This window comes from Netta rufina (assembly GCF_964035555.1).
Source record: "Netta rufina genome assembly, chromosome: 17".
NCBI classification, from domain to species: Eukaryota; Metazoa; Chordata; class Aves; order Anseriformes; family Anatidae; genus Netta; species Netta rufina.
The window spans coordinates 7,790,166-7,810,789 of NC_140141.1; the positions used below are offsets into that span (position 1 = coordinate 7,790,166).

General features: G+C 43.1%; 1 protein-coding gene across 3 annotated transcripts; it reads left to right on the forward strand.

Moving 5' to 3' along the window:
* Positions 1-1,850: 1,850 nt before the first annotated feature.
* Positions 1,851-19,197, forward strand: PATZ1 (POZ/BTB and AT hook containing zinc finger 1; the record flags this gene model as incomplete). 3 transcript variants are annotated; one of them, XM_084297066.1, is made up of 6 exons in its annotated part: positions 1,851-3,139; positions 5,523-5,586; positions 8,939-9,010; positions 12,023-12,194; positions 16,610-16,747; positions 18,088-19,197. In XM_084297066.1, the coding sequence occupies 6 exons, from the start codon at positions 1,851-1,853 to the stop codon at positions 18,504-18,506; spliced, it is 2,154 nt and encodes a 717-aa protein (XP_084153192.1). In that variant the 3' UTR covers positions 18,507-19,197. The 3 variants fall into 3 exon arrangements, with proteins under 3 accessions (XP_084153192.1, XP_084153193.1, XP_084153194.1); XM_084297067.1 differs by lacking the exon at positions 8,939-9,010; XM_084297068.1 differs by lacking the exons at positions 8,939-9,010; positions 16,610-16,747.
* Between the last annotated feature and the right edge of the window lie 1,427 nt (positions 19,198-20,624).

The window sequence follows — 20,624 nt, forward strand, 5'->3', positions numbered from 1 at the left end:
GAGATGCCCTTGCATGCGCTGAGTTCAGTATTTTCCACTGAATAGTTTAAGTGACAATACTGGATTGTGAATGGGTCATCCAAGGATTCTGAATTAGCCTTGATGTTCCAAATGCAAAAAACTGCCCTTGAACGCTTTAAAAGCGCATTGTCTTTAACAAAGCAAAGAACCTAGTTTTGCAAGAGCGCGTGTTTGGGGGGAAACATTTCTTCAAAAGTAAGCAACAATTTTTCTGAGACAGAAAGCAAGATTCAGCCGAACGTGACTGCTGCTGCTGTTGCTGCTGTTTAAAGAGGAGCTCTTCGTACCGAGCCCGTGAGCACCCAGGGGAGGTTGAGCACCGGGCCGGTGCAGGCAGCCCCGAGCAGCTGCCCGCAGCCCTGCCTCTCGGGGCGGTTTCCCCGGGGCAGGCTGGCAGCGCGGCCGTGGGAACGGCGGGGCAGCGGAGGCCCCGCGGGGAGGCCGTTCCCCCAACATGGAGGCAGCGCTCGAGGCTGCGCCTCCCGCAGCCCCCTGCCCGCGGGGACCGCTGCTCCCAGCCGCTCCTGCCGGGGGGCATCCCTGCACCGGGGGAGAAGGGGGTGAAGGGAAAGGGGGTACCCCCCAAAAAACGCGCAACGCCTCGCTTTTTTGGCCAGGCTGAGAGTTGCTGGGGAGGGGGTGAAGAATGCAATGAAAGGGCGGGGGGAGGCCGCAGCCCCCGGCCCCTCGGGGATCGGCTCTCCTCGGGCGGGGAGAGGAGGTGGGGGCCGCTCGGCGCCTCTGCAGCTCCGGGAGGGTTTGCATTGGCCGCTCCGCGCCTGGGGAGGGGGGGGGAGGCTGCCTGCAACCCCCCCCCCCTTCTCTCCAGCCCCTCCTCTCCCCGGCGGGAGGGGGGCCCGGGGGGGCGAGCTGCAGCCCGGATATTTGGGGGAGGGGGCGAGCGCGGCCCCCCCACCCCCCTGTGCCGAGGGGGGGGCCCCCGGCTGCCGGCTCGGCATTGGAGGAGCGGTGCTGGGGGAACGGGGGGGCTGCAGCCCCCAGCCCCCGCGGGCGGGCGGGGTGGGGGCCGGCCTGCTGGCTCGGGCTGCTCGAGCATTGGCGGATGCGGGGAGGGAGGGGGGCAGGAAGCGGGGGGGCAGGGGGGAGCCCGAGCGGCTGGAGGGGCGGGGGGGGGGGGGGGGGTCTCTATGAAAAGGGTGGGGGGCTTCTCGAGCAAAAGAAGAGCGGAAAGTTTGCGGCGCCGGCGGTGAGGGTGCGGCGGGGCGGGCGGGGCCCGGGCCGGAGCCGGCGGCGGCGGCGCTCGGCGGGGGAGCAGCAGCCGGGGGGCCCCCGCTGGATTTTTGTAGGGGGGGTGGTATCGCCCCCTCCTTCTCCTCCCCCCAGGGGTGAAAGTGCAAGAGGAAGTGCAGCCGCTGCCATCTTTCCTCCGCTCCAAACACACAGGGACGGACGGGAGCCGGCAGCCCGGAGCCGCAGCCGCCGGAGCCCCGTCCCTCCCGGCTCGCTGCAGCCGCGCCGCGCACGCCCCTTCCCGCGGCGGCCGCAGCGCCTCGTGGCGGCCGGGCCCGGGCGGAGCTCGCAGCGCTCGGCGGCGGCCCCGCGCCCCTCCGCAGCCCGAGCCTTTTGTCTCGCCCCCCCTCTCCTTTCTTCCCCCCCCCCTCTCTTCTCCCTCCGCCCGCCATCCCCTCGCACTGGGCAGGGAGCGCAGCGCGCACCGCCGCCGCCGGCCCGGCCAGGGGCGGGGAGGAGCAGGAGGAGGAGGAGGAGGAGGAGAAGGAGGAGGAGGAGGAGGAGGAGGAGCAGCGCGCCGCCCGGCGGCCCTGAGAGTGCGCGCCCCCTGCGGGCGCCAGCGGGGCGGCGCAAGCCCCATGGAGCGGGTGAGCGAGGCCGCCGCTTGCGGCCCCTCGTCGGGCTGCTACACGTACCAGGTGAGCCGGCACAGCGCCGACATGCTGCACAGCCTCAACCAGCAGCGCAAGAACGGCGGCCGCTTCTGCGACGTGCTCCTGCGCGTGGGCGACGAGAGCTTCCCGGCGCACCGGGCGGTGCTGGCCGCCTGCAGCGAGTACTTCGAGTCGGTGTTCAGCGCGCAGCTGGGCGACGGAGCGGCCGGCGGCGGCGGCGGAGGAGAAGGGGGCACGACGGAGGCGGCGGCGGCCGGTGGTGCCGCGGCGGCGGCCGGCGGTGCCCCCGGGGGCGGGCGGGAGCTGGAGATGCACACCATCAGCTCCAAGGTGTTCGGAGACATCCTGGACTTCGCCTACACGTCGCGCATCGTGGTGCGGCTGGAGAGCTTCCCGGAGCTCATGACGGCTGCCAAGTTCCTGCTGATGCGCTCGGTGATTGACATCTGCCAGGAGGTCATCAAGCAGTCCAATGTGCAGATCCTGGTGCCCCCTGCACGCCCCGACATTATGCTGTTCCGCCCAGGGGCTGCTGACCTCGGTTTCCCTCTTGACATGACCAATGGTGCCGCCTTGGCCCCCAATGGCAACGGCATCGCTGGCATGCCCGAAGACGAGGCCACGCGGGCTGCGCTCACTGCTTCTCAGTCCTCCCTGCCCGTTCTGCAGGGTGTGGACCGCCTGCCCATGGTGGCAGGCCCCCTTTCCCCACCACTGCTGGCCTCACCCTTTCAGAACGTTGCTGCTAGTGTCCCCACCTTGAGTACCAAGAGGGGCAGAGGGCGTCCCCGTAAAGCCAACCTCTTGGACTCCATGATGTTTGGTGCCCCTGGGGGGCTGCGAGAGGCTGGCATCCTGCCTTGTGGCCTCTGCGGGAAAGTGTTTACGGATGCTAACCGTCTTCGTCAGCACGAGGCTCAACACGGGGTGACGAGCTTACAGCTGGGCTACATAGACATCCCACCCCCGAGACTGGGTGAAAATGGTGTCCCTGGTCAGGATGACCCCGATGCCCCCCGAAAGAGAAGCAGGACGAGGAAACAGGTGGCCTGTGAGATCTGTGGCAAGATTTTTCGGGACGTGTACCACCTGAATCGGCACAAGCTGTCGCACTCTGGTGAGAAGCCTTACTCTTGTCCAGTGTGTGGGTTACGGTTCAAGCGGAAAGACAGGATGTCCTATCATGTGCGATCTCACGATGGCTCAGTGGGAAAGCCCTACATCTGCCAGAGCTGTGGAAAAGGCTTTTCCAGGTAAGAGAGAACTTATAAGGATCGTAGACACACACACACAGAGACCTAGGAAGTTGCCTTTCCCATCCCTTGGGAAACAAGAACAATTTGTGTTTAGGATAGTTTCACTGTTCCAGTTTAAAATGCCTTGAGAAATGAGACTTTCATCATTTCCGCTGGGAGGCTGTTCTACAGTCACTTGAGAGGATTTAAAAGTAATTAAGATGTAGAACTGGGAGTCAGTTGGCTTCTGGGTAACATTCCCAGCTTTGTCCCAGACTTGGAGTATGTGTGTCCTTGGGCAAATCAGTTAGTCTCTCCCTCAAACGATGAAATGGGTGTTGAAATAATTACCTACCTCACATAAGTGGCTAGAGACTACTGATTTGTAAGTAGTTTGAAGGTGCTGTTGAAGTGCAAAATATTAATACATCTCAAGTTTATTATTTTTCTCGTATCCATTTTAAATTTTCTTTTTCTTAACTTCCCTTCATTTCTCTTAGTTCGTAATGTTTTTTATCACCCAAATGTGAAGGAAGAGGTGAGATTTCAAAGGCTGCAGCATCAAGTATCTTTTAATACATGATCTTTGTGTCCTTTGGGTTTACATCCTTCTGAAGGGGATCCTGTTTCTGCCCTGCAACATACGTAAGATCTGTGCATTTAATGTTGCTGATTTTTTGTTGTCGCTGTTTGTGGGAGTTAATTTAATATAAGTAGTTTGGTACACGTAGTTATGTTAGTGGTATCTTACAGTCTAAGTTAATGCATTTGCAACTTTTTTTTGTAAGTTTGCTGCTCGCTTTCAGGCTAGAAGTAGTGGGGGGAGGGGGCATGCCTACACTCCGCGTTCCTTTTGTAGCAGCCGCCGATTTTCTGCAGCAGTTGGTTTGCTCCAACAGGAGAGGAGGAATTGAGGCAGAAAAATGAATCAAAAGGCTTCTAGGGCTAGCTAGAATTGTCCCAGCTGTAAAAACGTAGGAATTGTGCTCCTGCTAGTTCTCTTGTGGGTAGAGGAACATTTTGTTACTGAAATAAAGAAAATGCAGATTTTTCTTTAAAAAATGAATAAAAAATCAGCAATAATTAGGGGATGCACCGTCTTCGGGAATGCAAATTTAGTGGTGAAAAGTCATAAAACATGAAATTGCATCTGTTAGCTAAAAGTGAAAGTATGCTTTTTACTCTAGTACTACCTGAGATCATCCGCCAATAGTCACGTTTAAAATTTTCTGTTGCTGTATGAAAGATTTTTGTTAACAATGGGAGGTGAAAGATACGTGTCGAGTTCTCAATTATCCCAGTAATTTAATGTGACCAAGCAGGAATAGCGTTACGAAAATGAACAACAAAAGTGTCGATACATCTTTGTAGAGTCCAAGTAGGCAAAGTAGAGAATCTTTCCTAAGCAGAAGTGTTCAGGTATAGGAGCAGCCAAAGGAAAGCTGGAAGCGCAAAGTCTGATTTTGGTGTCCTTTCCTCCATTCAGTAGCGCGGCACTGAGGTTGCCAGGCTTGAGGCACCTGGAAGGACCCCAGCCAGGCTTTCCGGTTGCACAGCTCCAGCCCCCGTGCTGCAGCATCAGGTTTAACAGCCTGCCTGCAAAGTTCAGTCAATTTTCTGTCTGCCGTGCGTGAATTCCATCCTGCGTCCTCTCATTGGCGCAGCTGGGAAGCTGGGGGAGGAGAGGGTGGAGAACTTGTTTCCAAGCAGTTTGGGCCTCATACAATGAAAAGCTTTCTTCCCCCTAGGAGAAACTCCCACCAGGAAAATCTGCAGCTATTCAGTCTTCTCTTCAAACTAGGCTTTACTGATTGTGAAGAACGGTCTGACTTTTTCAGTAATAATTTGCTCTTCCATTGCACCTTCTAGTTGGGACCTCCAGAGCACTTATTTGTATTAATGCAGTCTCCCCACCAAGTTGTGAGTTAGGACAGTTTTTTTTTGTCTTGCTGACAGAAAACGTGTTGCAGCAACAGAGTTAGTCAGTCTTTTTGCACAAAGGTGCTTAAAGTTGGCTTCTTACATCCATGTTTGGGACATAAATCAAAAGGGACCAACTTTCAAATATTCAGCAATTGTAAATCAAATTTCCCTGATTGTCAAGGTCTGAATAGGATTTTGGAAGAAGACATGGAGGTTTGAAAATCGTTGTAGCTTGCATTTCTGTTTTCTTTGGTTGTTCATTCATAATTTTTTCTTGAGAAAATGCTGCTTTTGTAGCAAGTTGGAGAGAATACTTATCAAGGTAGAGTCCCAGTTATTGGTGATCTGGTTCTTGCAAAGTTAAATGTTGCTATATTTGGAATAGATCCACCACAGGGATTGTCTCTTTTTTTGGTTAAAATTGTAAGTTTATTTTTAGTATTTGTTTTAAGTGTGCGTATGTGTATTTTCTTTTAAGGCCAGACCACTTGAATGGACACATCAAACAGGTGCATACCTCAGAGAGACCTCACAAGTGTCAGGTAGGAGCTGGAGGGGTTTAGACTGATGTATGGGTAATCTTTTTGTTTTAAGGCACTAGATTTATGAGTATGCAGAGAATTATGAAGTATCAATACAAATTTGTGGGTCTACATGTGTGAGGCTGGGACAAATGTTTGTAAATAATGGTGTTCTACAGCAGTAGCTTTACAGTCCTCCTGTCCCCCAGCCCCTTGTAATCTGCTGCTTTGGTCCTCCTGCCTCCCTCCCCATCCCCAGATGTTCTCCCTGCTGCTCTGCCCCAGTCTCCCCCCCTGGATCTCTTACCCAACCACTTTGTCCCTGGGCTTCGAGCCGATGACAAAGGCGATGCCCCCTTTTTTCCACACCCACTTCCACATTCATGGTTGTTACCAGCAGGAGGCTCCAATCCTGACTTTTTTTTTTTAAAAAAAGAATAATTTCAAATAAAATTGGTGAATTAACATCAATTTCTAAGATGCTCTTTTTATCATGTAGCCTTCAGAACATTGCACTGAGCAAAATTGGAAGCTTTTTTCTTTTTCTCCCAGTGAGAGTACAGATAATATTAGCACAATACCATTTGTGATGTAATGTCATAATGCTGTATATAGTTTTTTGTTGTTGTTTTTGTTTTTTTACAGTCAATAAATTATTTGTTGGGGTTTGAAAGAACAAATCCAGAAAGATATTTTGTAATTAATTTGTACAGAGATTTAAGAGGTGCCTGGAAGTGTTAATTAAGTTGAGAACCTGCTTCCGTTATCACCCGCTGTCTTCACATATTTGTTGGGCAAACATCTAAAGCATATGTTGAGTGAACAGTCTCCATGCTTGTTCTCTGAGGAAAGGTTTAGCTATTTATTTATGTTGAGAAAGTTTGAGCAATATAACTTCATTTTCTTTGAAGACAGCGAAGGTTAGAAGTTTTTTTCCTTTTAAAATTTTGACCACATTTTATAAACCAAGTCAATCCTATGTGACTGCTGCCTTCTGATCGGCTTTCCTTTTCCATCTCTTGACACATCTTTGCTACGTTTTCTCAAAATTGTGAAAGTTTTGAAATGTTTTTGCAATTTTATTAATCCAGTGAACAGATTTTCATATAGAGAGAGCTATCTAAAGGTTTCTGCTGACTTAATCTGACAGCAAGATCTTTGGGGAGTTCATCACCTTTGAAAATCAGTCCATAGAGCCTTCATGTTGATTTTACATCTTGCTCTATCAAAAACCTAAGACTCATTTAAACTTCTTAAGATGATTTCGGGCTGCAGATTCATATAAATTGGGAAATTCTGCTCTCAAGAAAGACCTCACAATTTGGAGATAGCAAGGCATCTGTGTGGATACACAGATAACACAGAAGGTGACTGAAAAAAATTATCCATAAAGCATTTGTTTGTGTGCAGATACAAAAATGAATATTTAGGTCCCCACATAACCGGAAAGTCATCAGTCTTTTGCCAGTTCATATCAAGGTTACTGAACGTGTGAAATTTGTGAATAGCACTGATGAGAATAGATTGTCCTTTGCCAACTGATACCTGATAATTTTTTTTAGTTTTCTGATTGAATTAAGAGTGTTAAATATAACCTCTGCAAATGTGAATCAGAGGGTATACACTAAGAGCTAGAAAGTCAAGGAATACAGAAGCTAAGATTGTACAGCCAAGCTTAACTCTGTCTCCTTGCACACATGTATTTTGTGATAGCATTTGCTAAGAATAGTCTTTTTCATTGTGGGTTTGTTTTTTGAAGTACAATAATGTTACAGGCAGTGCTCATTTCAGTTAAAAGATACAGGCTATAGGGTACAAGCATGAGGGCAGAGATGAGGTTGTCATTTCAGGCTTGGTTTGTTGCTGATTTTTGACTGCTTAACCTTGCAAAGTTAATTTGTTATTAATCTTAAACAATGGGTAGACTTTTTTTTTAAAGAGCTGTCATGAGTCTTTGCGAAAAATACTTCACGATATCCTGTCAGATTAAGAAAGTCTTCTTGAGTTTGCACAGATCTGATACGCATGGTACAACCACGGAAGGGATGGTATTACTTAAAATTTGTTTCAAATCTGAAAGCTGATACATAAATTGATAAAGTTCTCTTTCTGCTTATCTCATAACCAATAACACTTCTGTTCCATGACGTGTATCTAGGCACAGAATCTGGCTGTTAGGAAGGAAAATAGCTTAATGTTGACATGTTGCTTCGCCACTTTCCATTCAGTTTGTCATTGATTTCATTTGGCAAACTATCCCCCATGAGAGTAGGCCAAGCAACATTGAACGTCTTTTTTGAATCTGTTGAGTTCCTGTTGAAAATTCCTGTTATTGTCACGCTTTGTTTATATTTACCGCAAAAGAGTATTCTTTAGGTAAACAGAAAACCTTCCGGAATCCTCTGTTCTAGTGGAATTCTTGGAAGTAGTGTGCTGCTATGATCTAAACAAAATCCAGACTGTTTACCTGAGTCCTCATGTTTCTTGACATACCAGTGAATATCTAATGTTTTGTAGGGGTAACAATGTGGCATCAATGTACATTTTGGACTGCCAAAACAAAAGAGGGAGGGTGGCAACCCAACTTCAGAACAATAAAATGAAACCATGAGAATCAAGGCAGTTGTAAGCTGAATGTTACTGCAGTAGTGTAGCTCGGCATGTAGTCCTGTGCTCATCTCCCTAATGTAATGGTTGGGATTCACAGGTCTTTGAAAAATTCTCCCAACCTCCAGCACCTGCAGCACATGATGCCAGACACAGACCTGATTCCAGCTTTTTCATTACTGTTAAAATAGATTCAGAATGGTGAATGCCTCCACAGACCCAAGGCATCTGAGAAATCAGATCCAAGAAATCGCTTTGGTGTCCAGATAATGACACTTTGGCTACATTTCCCCTGGATCGTTGCATTGTTGATATATATTATTATTTTTTTTAAGTCTGACAGTTGAGTTCTGGATAAAGGAGAAGGGGTAAGTTAGTTTTCTGGCCATAATGGGGTAGGTCAATTTGTTGGCTCATGGGAAGGAGCGAGGCTGGATTGTTGGCTTTTGAGTATGAATGGTATAAAAGCTAGGCTGCAGTTTGGGAGGAAACTGATCAGAAAGTCTGTGAATGGGAAAGAAAAAGGGGAGAAAACAGAAGTTTGCGCCTTCTCTGAGAGAAGAGCCAGGTTGTTCCTCTGGCAGTTTAAATAAATAAAATAGAACAAAGTAGGTTAAATTAAAGCATGACAAATTATGACAAATAAAAAGATCTATTTATTTAAATAAACCTGAAATTGGCATCCCAAGTCCAGTGCTTTTCCCATTGATTTCAATGCAGAATGAGTTTCTTCCTGTCCTAATTTCTCTTACTTCCTGCCTATTAGCAGGAAAATGGCAGCCACCATGGAATAAGCTCAGAGACATCCACAGCCATAGAAAAGTTGAAACTTCAAGAGGTATTTCTTCAACAATGTTTTTTAAACTTTATATATATTCTTTTTGAACTATTTATATACCTGTGCAATGTTTGATAGGAAAGCACTGGAGTTTTCTTCTATAATTAACAATTAATGATAAATATTTAGTACTCACTTAGCACTTCACATCTTTTATAAAATAAAACTTTTTACTTTTTTGTTGTTGTTTTTGCTCTATACCTTTTATAAATATTAACTATTTGGATATTAACTTTGGGGTTTTCCTTAAGTATAGTCCTGTCTCCCATTGTTATGATTCAGCTAAACTGATTCTTTCTTTCTCCACTGGACTGATTTTTTTAAGCTTCTTCACAGATATTTGCTATATAGATTATCCAAAGGTGAACTTTGCAAAACTCAGCAGCAACACAGAAATGATTATATTGCCTTTTCCTAAGCTTTCAACTTGATCAGTTCAATATGGGACAGATACGGTTTTACTTCTGGCATCTCTGTATTTGTGTGGTTTGTCTCTGGTCTGCTTTATAAACTAATGCACTCCCAATGCAGTTGTATGGACGCTTACTGTGGCTCAATGTTACTAGGGTAACTGATGATGCATCTTTTGGCTGTCATCCTTGATTGTCTAGTTATATACCTTCAGTTGATATCCAGCAGATTGACTAGTGTCAGTGCTAGAATCCTGACTTAACTGAGCGTTTACCTCTAATAACATTTAAGTAAGTGAAAGCTGCACCTGTTTTGCTCAGCGCTGTGTCCTGAGATTTTGAACGAAGAGAAATCTTTCATGTTCAAGAATTTGCCTCTTGATCTTCACTGCTTGTGATTTATGATTCCTTGTCTGGTGAGCTGAGTCAAATTTCTGTGTGTCATGGAAAACCAGATAAATTTCCTGTTGCCTTCTTAAGTACATTAAATCCTGATCGTGTGAGGTGCTAAGTCTTGTGTTTGCTGCAGGGTAGCCTCAGCTCCACAGGAGTTTACCATACTTAAGCATCTCAAAGGATCAAATCAGTCTAAAGCCTGTTGAAATTGGTAGATACTTTTCAGCTACCTTCAGTGTTTTTTGGATTAAGCTCTTGATTAACTTGCATGGGTTACCCTCTTTCATATTTGTCAATTCCATTTATCCGAAGTTATCACTTTGAAATTTTAGTAGCGTTGTTACTTCTACAAGTCTCTCTCTGGTGAAGATTTGTCTAATTACACACTGATACTTGCAAAGACAGAATGTATCCAGTTCCCATATCACTTAATATTCTCATGTTATCTCATAAGGGACTCTGGTTATACATCTTAAAACTGCATTATTTTATACAGAGGTGTGATATAAACCAAACACTGTACACTCTGGAATGTCACTGTTCCCTGCTTGGTCAGATCATTCTAACATATGCTTGCTTTTGTTTTTGCTCTTCCATTTGTAAGCAATGTTTTTGGAGTATAATAACTCACACAGTGTATTACTGGTAGTTTATTATTTTAATTCACATTAGAGGTACAGCCAGCCTTTCAGAACTGGCAGGCCATTGTAGTGGGCCATATACACAGCCTGTGTGCCTGTCGACTGTTATGATTATAAAATTGTGAGGGAGCCTTCCCTCAGCTGTCATATGGATTGTCTCTGGGAAGTGGGCAAGTAGTACACTAGATCAAGAGCTGGGAAAGAGTAAGAAAATTTTGAAGAAAATAGGGAATCCTGTAGCTTGTGTAGTCTTTTGCTGAAAGTAAGAGACAGGTTGCCTTGAGCTAGCAGAAGCAAGGAAAGTAAGGGATAAAGGTAAAAAACAAGAAGGAGAAAACCAGCTCCAGACTGACCTATAGTAACCTTTTGCTCATTAAGGGTCATTAACATTAAAAATCACACCCATCAAAATGCTAATGTATGCTAATGTAGGATTTGATGTTCCCCTCGCTGTTCCTCTGTAATGCACAACCTCAGCAGAGATAAGTTAGGTGAGCTGTAATAGCCAGTCAAAAGTAGCCCAAGGGAGAGTTTTCACAAGTTTGCTGTGTATAAATGACAGGGATTTGAGTCAGAGGTGTGCGTGCTTTGCGAAAGATCGCCAGGCACCTGACTCTGCAGAGTTATAGAATTAATTCTTTAATTAAAAGACCTCTGTGTGGATTATTGGATTTGTTTGAATTGGATTATTCATGTGGACCCTCTGTGTGCTTATTGGCATGGCATGTTGGGCATGAACCTACAGACAACAGGCCATATAAACAGCCCGTGTGCCTGCTGACTGCTATGATTATGAAACTGGGAGGGAGCCTTCCCTCAGCTGTCATATGGATTGCCTCTGGGAAGTGGGCAAGTGGTACACCATGTCGAGCTTGTTTCACGTTAGTAAGTGGAATATGATAACTTGATCAGGGGTAAGTTGTCACAGATCACAGTGTCATTCAGTTATTTTGGTATCTGCTCATTTCACTCCCACACTTTTTGTCTCTACTGCTACTGTGGATACCAGAATGGCTTTTATTGTCCTTTGTCCTCTCATCCCAGCCAATTCTCTGACGCTTCCTTTTATGTCTGCTTAGCCCAAAGGGTTTGATCCTCTGTACTGAAGTCAGATTGCTCAGATCAAAGAGTAAAATTTAGGAAGGTGACAGAGAGGACATTTTGAGTGGTCTAAAGTGATTGTAATGGCTCAGTGAAATGGTAGACTTCACTGTAACTGGAGTGAATTGGTTTGTGCTATTTCTTTTACTGAATATTACTCAAAGTGTCAGTATCTTCATCCTTAATGAAGGGGCTACGGCCTTAGAATTCTATCTTGATTTAAGTTTTACTGTCTGTAGTATGTTAGAGCTATTTTCTTGCTTCCTTAATTCTTTTAAGTAGTAACATCACACCTTCTGCAGTATGTTGGTGATCTGAATTGTTTATTTGTGGGGAAATGGCTTGTGTATCGTGTCATTTGCTCACACAGGGTCTAAGGTATTTACTCTAAACAATACAAATTTGACAAATATCAGTGCTTTGAGCAGAACTGATGAGTCACATGGTTCTTGTTGTACCTGCAGACTTGTAATGCTTCCTTTGCCACTCGTGACCGACTGCGTTCACACCTAGCATGTCATGAAGACAAAGTTCCATGCCAGGTGTGTGGGAAGTACTTGAGGGCAGCATATATGGCAGATCATTTGAAGAAACATAGTGAAGGACCAAGCAATTTCTGCACTATCTGTAATCGAGGTAATGAGGAAACTATTATTTATTTATTTATTTATTTATTTATTTATTTATTTCAGTGGAATGGGAAAGTGCTTGAGGGAAGCTGTAAGGCTTTGTGACTCTGCAACAGGAGGAGGTTATACCATTTGAGTGTATATATTCCGTTTTCCTTATTGAATGCTTAACCTTGAAACTGATGGAACTATAGGACTCGCCATTTTACGTGGCCAATAGCTACTGAAAAAACTCTAAAAAACTTATAATTTTAAACAAGTTATTTTTATACAATTTTGAGAATTTTATTTGCTAAATAGCCAGATGCCTATTAAATAACCATGATATGTTGCCTTGCCACTGTTCATCATGCCCGTATTTTCCTATACCTGGTTGGAACTGAGTTCCTGCATTCAGTCTGGAAGAAGAATCTCTGAAATAAACATGAAGTTGAAAATTACATACTGTACATAAAAGATCTATTTTATATTATCAGTCTTGCTTAGCCTCCTGGTGCAGTAGTAGAATGAAGCTGCTTCTCTCTCTTCACCCAAGAAATTGGTTTGTGTTAATGTACATTTCCAAAACACGTCTGGTAAAGAGCACTAGAAGTGTGCTTTACTTCTATTTGTGTAAATACAGCTTTGAAGATTTTCCATCTCTTTGTGGTACCATCCAATTGGAGAGAGAGTTGTAGATACAGGTTATGTGGGATGTAAGGCAAGCTGGGCAAATTTCAGAAAGGAGAATAAATCATTTTGACTTACCCATGTCTGTTTTGTTTTATTTTGAATGATTAATAATTAACTTCAAAGTATATTGCTGGCTCACACCCGTGCACGTACCTAGTAAGTGTTTGGTCGGGTTGCTGCTGTGTTTTGTGATCGTGTTTTTTCTGATGAGTTGCTTTTTGTTAATGTGTGTTCACTTCTGTAATTTAAGAGAGGTGATATCTTTTGAGAGAATAAAGCTCTTCTGTATTTAATGATGTGAGGATTTTAGGAGCTTTTAGATGACTAGAAGGTGATGAGTAATGAGAGACATTAAATTGTGAGAGAGGTGTTTCCAGTATTTAAACCGTGTTAGGTCCTGAAAATGATACTATCAGTTTGAGTGCAAATGTCATCCGGGTTGAAAACTTTCAGATTCTGAAGCTCCGGGCAGATGGTTTGAAATGAAGCTTGGCCTCCTCTTCAGGTAAAGGCCTATCTTCTGAAACACCCCTTAGGCTTATCGTGATCCTTTCTGTGGTAACAACATGGAGGACAGTATTCAAGATCCAGGTGCTATCCTGCTCTCTTTCATCTGAACATGGTGCTAAAGAAAAACTCATACGGGATGTGAGAAATTGTCACTTTTCCAGGGCTCATAAGCTTGAGTTTCAACTTAACTACCACTGGATGTCACTACAGCTCTTTAAAAATTTAGCCAGCATGACAAAGACAGATCTGGCATTCAAACAATGAAATGATTAAAAGAATTTTTCATATCTTACAAGTTTAAATATACAGTGGAAATTTAAATAAAATAGGCACTTTGGTGTAGAAGGCTAGGGAACCTGTTGTATAGCAAACTGTAAGCAGCTACTTTATTCTTACAGTTTGTGTATTTCGTATGTGTTGCTGTGAATTTCAGTATACATCAGCACTTACAAGCCATGACTGAACTATTGAATAGTTGTTAAATATTTACCTTCTTTTAAAATTCATAGGAAAGGGAAGTTACAGACTGGCGTTGTCAAAATAATGGTGTTACGAACTCGTTATGTGCCGTGAATTTTGATTACAGATTTATGATCCGTGATACTGGGATTTTTAATCCAAAATGTTCTAGAATCAAATGATAGTGTTCATTATTTGAAAGAGATATCTCTTAGATTGCAGAGGCTGGAGACATGAAACACAGTGGAAAATGTACGAGTTAGAAACCTCTGTTTCATAGGCATTGGTGCCACCAGAAGCTATGTGCTGTCCTCCCAGCTGTGATCATGCCATGGCCACAGTGCTCATGCAATGGGATTTTTGATTTATTCTTTCCCTTGCTGATGTGCTGGTGTGTTGAATATGAAACCAAAAATGTGCATTGTTTGTTTCACAGAAATCAAATGAGTTAGGAGATGAGTGAATATTCCAGTCATAAGTAGGATGCATTTTTTTACAGTAAAATAAGTTCTTGTCTTTTTCATGGTGGATACAGAGTTGATTAAAAGCGGAAGCATTCTCCAGATGTTCTGGCTAAATCCAAACCAGAATTTTTGAAAAACGAGTATTCTGCAGCTATTTCTGTAGTCTGTCTCCTTGTAGATGTTAACTGAGACATCAAGGGAGAGATCCTGTCTATCAAAAGCAGATCATTTCCTTTGTATACATGTTTTTAATGTTTTCACTGGAATGAAGAAATCTGCTCTGCAGAGCTGTGAGATAGATATGGGTAAAGCAATGAATACATTACATTGAAAAATACTGCCGCTTTATCTTCTGCATTAGCCTGATTTTGTTTTTAAAGAGATTTTAAAAAGCAAAGGATTATTGACTGTGAATTCCCCGCGCCCTCCCCCCCCATCTACCTAGGACAGCTATTCATAATTAAGGCCTACTGAAAAAAAAAAAGCCAGTGCTGAGTGCTTTAGGGAAAAAAAAAATAGGATAAAATCAAAAAAATCTCACTTCAAACAGTTTCCTATGAAGCAGTTGGCATTCGTACTGCTTGATGGAAGTTGATGACTCAAGTGTTCATCTGCCAAGTGTGTGAAGGGAGGCTAACACACTTTGCAGGCAGCTTTCATTATACAAAACAATGTATTCTACAAATAGAATTGCAGAGTTCAGAAAAAATATTGTATAGCAGAGATTACAACTCTAGATTTTCCTGTGTCAGTTGTACAGAAAAACACTGAATAACTTTATGCAGTTCTTTTTTTAATCGTTGGCAGTAGGATTCTAATGTGTTGCTAAAACGTGTTAGAAGGAGGCTCATCTCAGCATGCATTTGGGTTTTAGACACATGTAGGAAGCAAGGGAAGTATGTACCTTGTAACTGGAAGCATCGTTGTTCCATCTTTTCTTTACTGGACAAACACCAGTTCTTTCCATATCTGCAGTGGATTTTGGTAGTTCTCTTTTGGTAGTTTGGGAATATATTCTTCTGCAGCCCAGAGACATTCAGTACAGCATTTTGTGTGTGAGGGTAGGTCTTGTCATATTTCAGAGGGGAATAGCCTTAGGTTAATTCCCTGGATGACTTGGCCTCAATAGTTCTGCTCCCTAGTATTTGAGAGTAGTATGTTCTTGGTTTCTTCGCTTGTGCTTTTCTTGCTGTATCTACTTCTCTGTACTTCTGTCTTCAATTCAGGGATCCACAGCAACCATCTCTGTTCATTCTCAGCAGCCTACCCTTTGTCCCCATAAGCAAATTGCTGAGGAGTTTGGTCTTGCTCTGCAGGTCCTGTATATATAATTATTAATAACCCCTGGATAGTCTTTGGTCCTGGCTTCTGAGCTAAGTCTGTGCAGAGGGTTATTTTTTTGGTTAGCCAAAAGGAATTCTAGTGTAAAGCCACATTCATTATTAAATTCAGCACCTGAAACTAACAGCTGCTGTCAGAAAATCCACCCAAGAAGTGTGCCAGCATTGGTTTTGCATCCTTCCTAATATATTATTTTATTTCACTGAGTGTAAAAGCAATTATATCACCATAAAAGTAGGATTGCAGTATAGATGAACAGATTACAGCGTATCTGTTCATTTTTGAAGTGAAGCATTGACCTGATAGTGCTGTTTCAAGGGCTTGTGCTGCAAATGCTGTATTGGTTTAATAAGTCTCAGGTTTTCTCTATCCAGAACAGGAACTGTATCTGTGACTGTGAAACATGTGTTGTGCTTTCTGTTCTTAAAGCAAAATGTTTCCAACATGAAAGTGTGATAATATTCTGTCAAAATTTCATTTTAAAAAATGGTTGTTGAAAGTCTTTAAAACTGTCTTCCGTGTGCCTCATATATGATCCAAATGTTTCTATTATTAACTGCAAAGGTTATTAAAATCTTATTTTAAAAATGTTCCTAAGTATTTGTTAGATAATGTATTACATTAAATGAAAAGTCCTTATTTGTGAGAGTTAATAAATAAATAAGTACATGTACAAATGTAAAAAAAAAAAAAAAAAAAGTTTGAAATATATGTTTTTAATTTCCATGGTTTGGGCTTACAGATCAGAGCTAATAGAAGTACTGAAATCTGATTTTGAAATACTTTTTTGCTAACTGCAGACAAAATATGAGTTTAAGTATGTTATTTAAAACTGGGGGAAAGATTTTTTCAAAAATTATTATTTAATGGCAAACTTGTAATAGGGAATATGAACAAGAGAAAGATATAAAGAACTGGGAAGGCAGATGTGTGTCTTTGCTGGTGGCAGGATCTCATCTCCTTTTATCTTGTTTAGGTTTCTCCTCTGCCTCCTACTTAAAGGTCCATGTTAAAACCCACCACGGTGTTCCCCTTCCCCAGGTCTCCAGGCACCAGGAATCCATCCCGAATGGGGGAGCAGCATTCCACTGCGTCAGGACCTATGGCATCAAAGGCAAGAGACTCCCTGCTCTGCACCTTGCTGCTCTGTGCAGAACTTTGTGTTGTAGGTTGTTGGGCTGGGTGTGAGAAAGGGAAGGGAGGAAGGACAAGGAAAATACTGGAAATAAGCTGAGGGAGATGCAGCGAAATCAGTGTGTGTAATGTTTGCCCTTGAACAGCTGATTTAACAAATCTGGGGGAATGACATAGGCAGGTGAGAGGACTTGAATGTTTGGCAGCTTCTTAAATTTTAGAGACGGGAAAAGCCATGCTCTTTCATCTTGACCTAGGAACAGGCAGTATTATGGGTTAAAGAAAGTCTGTATCAGTGCAAAGCTTCGTTTTTTTTTTTTCCTGTTGGAAGTCCTTATAGAGTTACTACAGAAGCCCTTTGGTTCTGGGTGGTGTGCTGATTTAACAAGAGATTTACTCCAGCTCAGTGCTGTGTTGATTTCATGCATATCCTGTTTGGTTCATAATGCCGAATCCAGAGCAAATCTGTCTTTTGGGTTGTGCCAAGTAGTTCTTTGGTCTTTTAGAGTTAATAGTAGATACAGCTTATTTGTATTCAGAGGCTTGTTTCGGGAGTATGTCTGGGTTTCCCACGCTCATTCATATACACTGAGCAAAAAGTGTGGACAAACTTTCTTGGCATAGTGCCAGAGAAGAATGGGGAATGCTCCAAAAATACCAATGGCTTTGCCAGGATATGTATCCAAATGGCTTAAAATAGTGTCTCAAACTCCTGTTTCACACTACAGTGTTTAAACATGAAATAATTTTAGATTATAAAGATCACTTCTAACAGTGTTGCACTTAGCATTTAAAAACGAGTTCTCCAGGATTAAATGGAATTGCACCTCTGAAACTGCAGTAGCTCTCTACTGCCGTGCTGAGTGAATGAGTAAAATATGTCAATTTTTTTTCACATCTTCCTGTGGTTTATTGTACTTTATTAGGTTTCCAGGCTTACAGTATCTACTGTATTTCAGAAGTGTGGGGAGTGACTTCTACAGTTAAAACTCATAATCGGGTCCATGTATTTGTAGTGCCTGAGGTATAAACTTTGTGAGACACCTTTGGGGATTCAAAAACCAGAGACACGTTATGGATGCGTTCACTATCACAACAAATCCATGATAAAAACCTGGATCTTGCTCTGATAGCAACTCTGTAGTTTGTAAAGAGGATGTGCTCAAGGGCTTCAGAATACATGGGATTGCAGTGCTAAGTGTGTATCATTCTAACATGGCAGGCATTATTGAATTGGGTGGTAAACAGTATCATCTGTCTGAATGCATGTACTTTGGGAGATAAGGTTCTGAAATCTTCTCTCTTTTCTTTTTTCCATAGAAGGACAGAAATGTTCACATTCGGACCCGATTGAGAGTTCTGATTCATACGGAGACCTCTCTGACACCAGTGACCTCAAGACTCCTGAGAAACAGAGCACCAATGGGTCCTTCTCGTGTGACATGGCAGTCAGCAAAAACAAAATGGAGACGGAGGGAGAGAAGAAGTACCCGTGCCCTGAATGTGGCAGCTTTTTCAGATCAAAGTCTTATCTGAACAAACACATACAGAAAGTTCACGTCAGGGCCCTCGGTGGCCCGCTGGGGGACCTTGGTCCTGCTCTGGGATCCCCCTTTTCACCCCAACAGAACATGTCTCTTCTGGAGTCATTTGGGTTTCAGATCGTCCAGTCAGCATTTGCGTCATCCCTAGTGGATCCAGAGGTCGACCAGCAACCAATGGGGCCAGAGGGAAAATGAGATCAGTTTGACCTTAAAGCAAAGCAGCAGTCTGGCTATAATGATAAGATGCTGTGAATGAAAGAGGAAATAATGAAATTTGGTTCTATAGCTGAGAATTTTTTATTAATTTTAGCTTCCCTCTTTGTCTCATGCTCTACCCCACCTTTAAACCTTCTCTGGGGAGAGGGTAAAAATGCTTCTTAGCTGATAAATTACAGAAGACTGTGACCTTGGATAGGAGACATGATTTAAAACACCAAATGGAGCTTTAGAGGCTGCAGTGGGTGTTTTGTCATGATTTTCTAGAATAAAAAAGAAGTTGCCAGCACTGATCTGAGAATTAGAGACAGTCCTAGTGACCAAGGCACACGGGGAGCTACAGCTACATGGAGCTATACTTTGTTCCCTCTCTATTCCCCATCTTCCCTAACCCACCCCAGAAAAACACAGCAAATTTTAAAAACAGACCCCTTATTGACTGAATATAACATTAAGAAAAATGCCCCATGGTTACAATGCAGTTGTCCTTTTAAAAACAAACAAACAAAAATGTGAAGAAGGTGAGAGAATTTGAACCCCTTCTGCCATTTGTGAGGCTGTGAGTGCTTCAGCAGAACTGAACTGCTGAGAAAAATTACCATTCAGAACAGGTTTTGTTATTTTTAACCATTGAACTTGTTGTCAGGTTTTTAATTCTCTATTATTATTATTTTAGGACCTGTCGTAGTGAATTGCTACTAAAAAGCCGGTCTAAGGCGATCACAGAGCACTCTTAAAGCAGCAGTCACATTAGGGTTAGTATTAATTTTTTTTAGATGTACCATGATTAATAACTTGGCTAGTTGATTGTTTTAAGTCTATGAAAGAAATAGTTTTATGGGGAAAAAAAAAAAAGGAAAAAATACCATTGCAGTCTGGTTGACTGGTGCTCATTTTTCTTGTGGGGACCTAGGGTATAAACATGATCAGCTATCGGGTTAACACTATGTACCACTGACTTTGTTTAGTGTGAATAAACCCAGGGGTTCACAGAGTGATTTTGGTTTAATTGGATTGGACTCTATTAAAGAAGTTAGTATGTTACTTTGTATCCCCTCGTTTTGTCTGGTTTTTGAGCAATTTAGCCACCTGTCCAAAAGGTGAGCAAATGAGAACCAGTAAATACGATATTAATCCCTCTCTCCATTGTACTGTACTCTCAGTGACCTGGGCTTTTTGGCTACAGTCATGCTTTCCTGATCTGCCTTTAGTCAGGTTTGCAAAAGCCAGTCTTACTCATTTCTTTTCCAAGAAGGGTTTCTGCTATAAGAGATGGGAACTGTGAACAGTAGATCTCTGAAAAATAATTGATAACAAAAGGCAAAGAAGCAGCACTTCTAGGCTGTTTGAGGTTCCATTTAATCTGAAAAAAAAAAAAAAAAACAAACACTTGTGCAGAAATAGTGTCTTTTCTTGGCCTTCCCTCTCCTCCCATGTAGTTTTTCAAGGTCTTTATGTACCAAATCCAGGTATAAATGTTTGATTAGCTCAACACAGGGTTAGGAGTTAGGAATACTCTGAGTTAAAATTATGGTTCTGCTATTGATGTTCAAAGTCGTGTAGGACAGCTCATTGAATTTATTCCTTGATTTCCTATCTGTGCAGATTTTTCTCTACATCACCAAATAGTTGTTGTGAGGGTTAATGAAAGAAGATTAAAGAAGTGATTTGGTAAACCAAACTGCTATGTAGGTACTGAGTATTTCTAGAAAGGCCACTCTGAAGAGCCCAAGTCCCACACCATTCTCGTATTCTGTGAAACAATAGCATTCATTCCCCATCATTAATGCAATGGCAGGACAGACCACTGCAGACCAGGACCTACATCCTCTGTAAGAGGTATGCCTGCATTAAATGTGAACGTAGCCACAAACTGCTGCTATGGCACTCTGTGTTGTACAGGTGCTCCTAATCCAAACCCTGCAGCTAATCTATAACTGAAATAAGATGTTGTGGGATACATTCCTCTGTTAATTTTGCATTGAAAACATAGAATATTTTGTAAGTATATAGTTTTTGGAATGTCATTCTAAGCTCTACTGATTTAGAAGCACCAGCTTCTCTCATGTAAGAAGCTATATTGTAATGCCTCCTCTT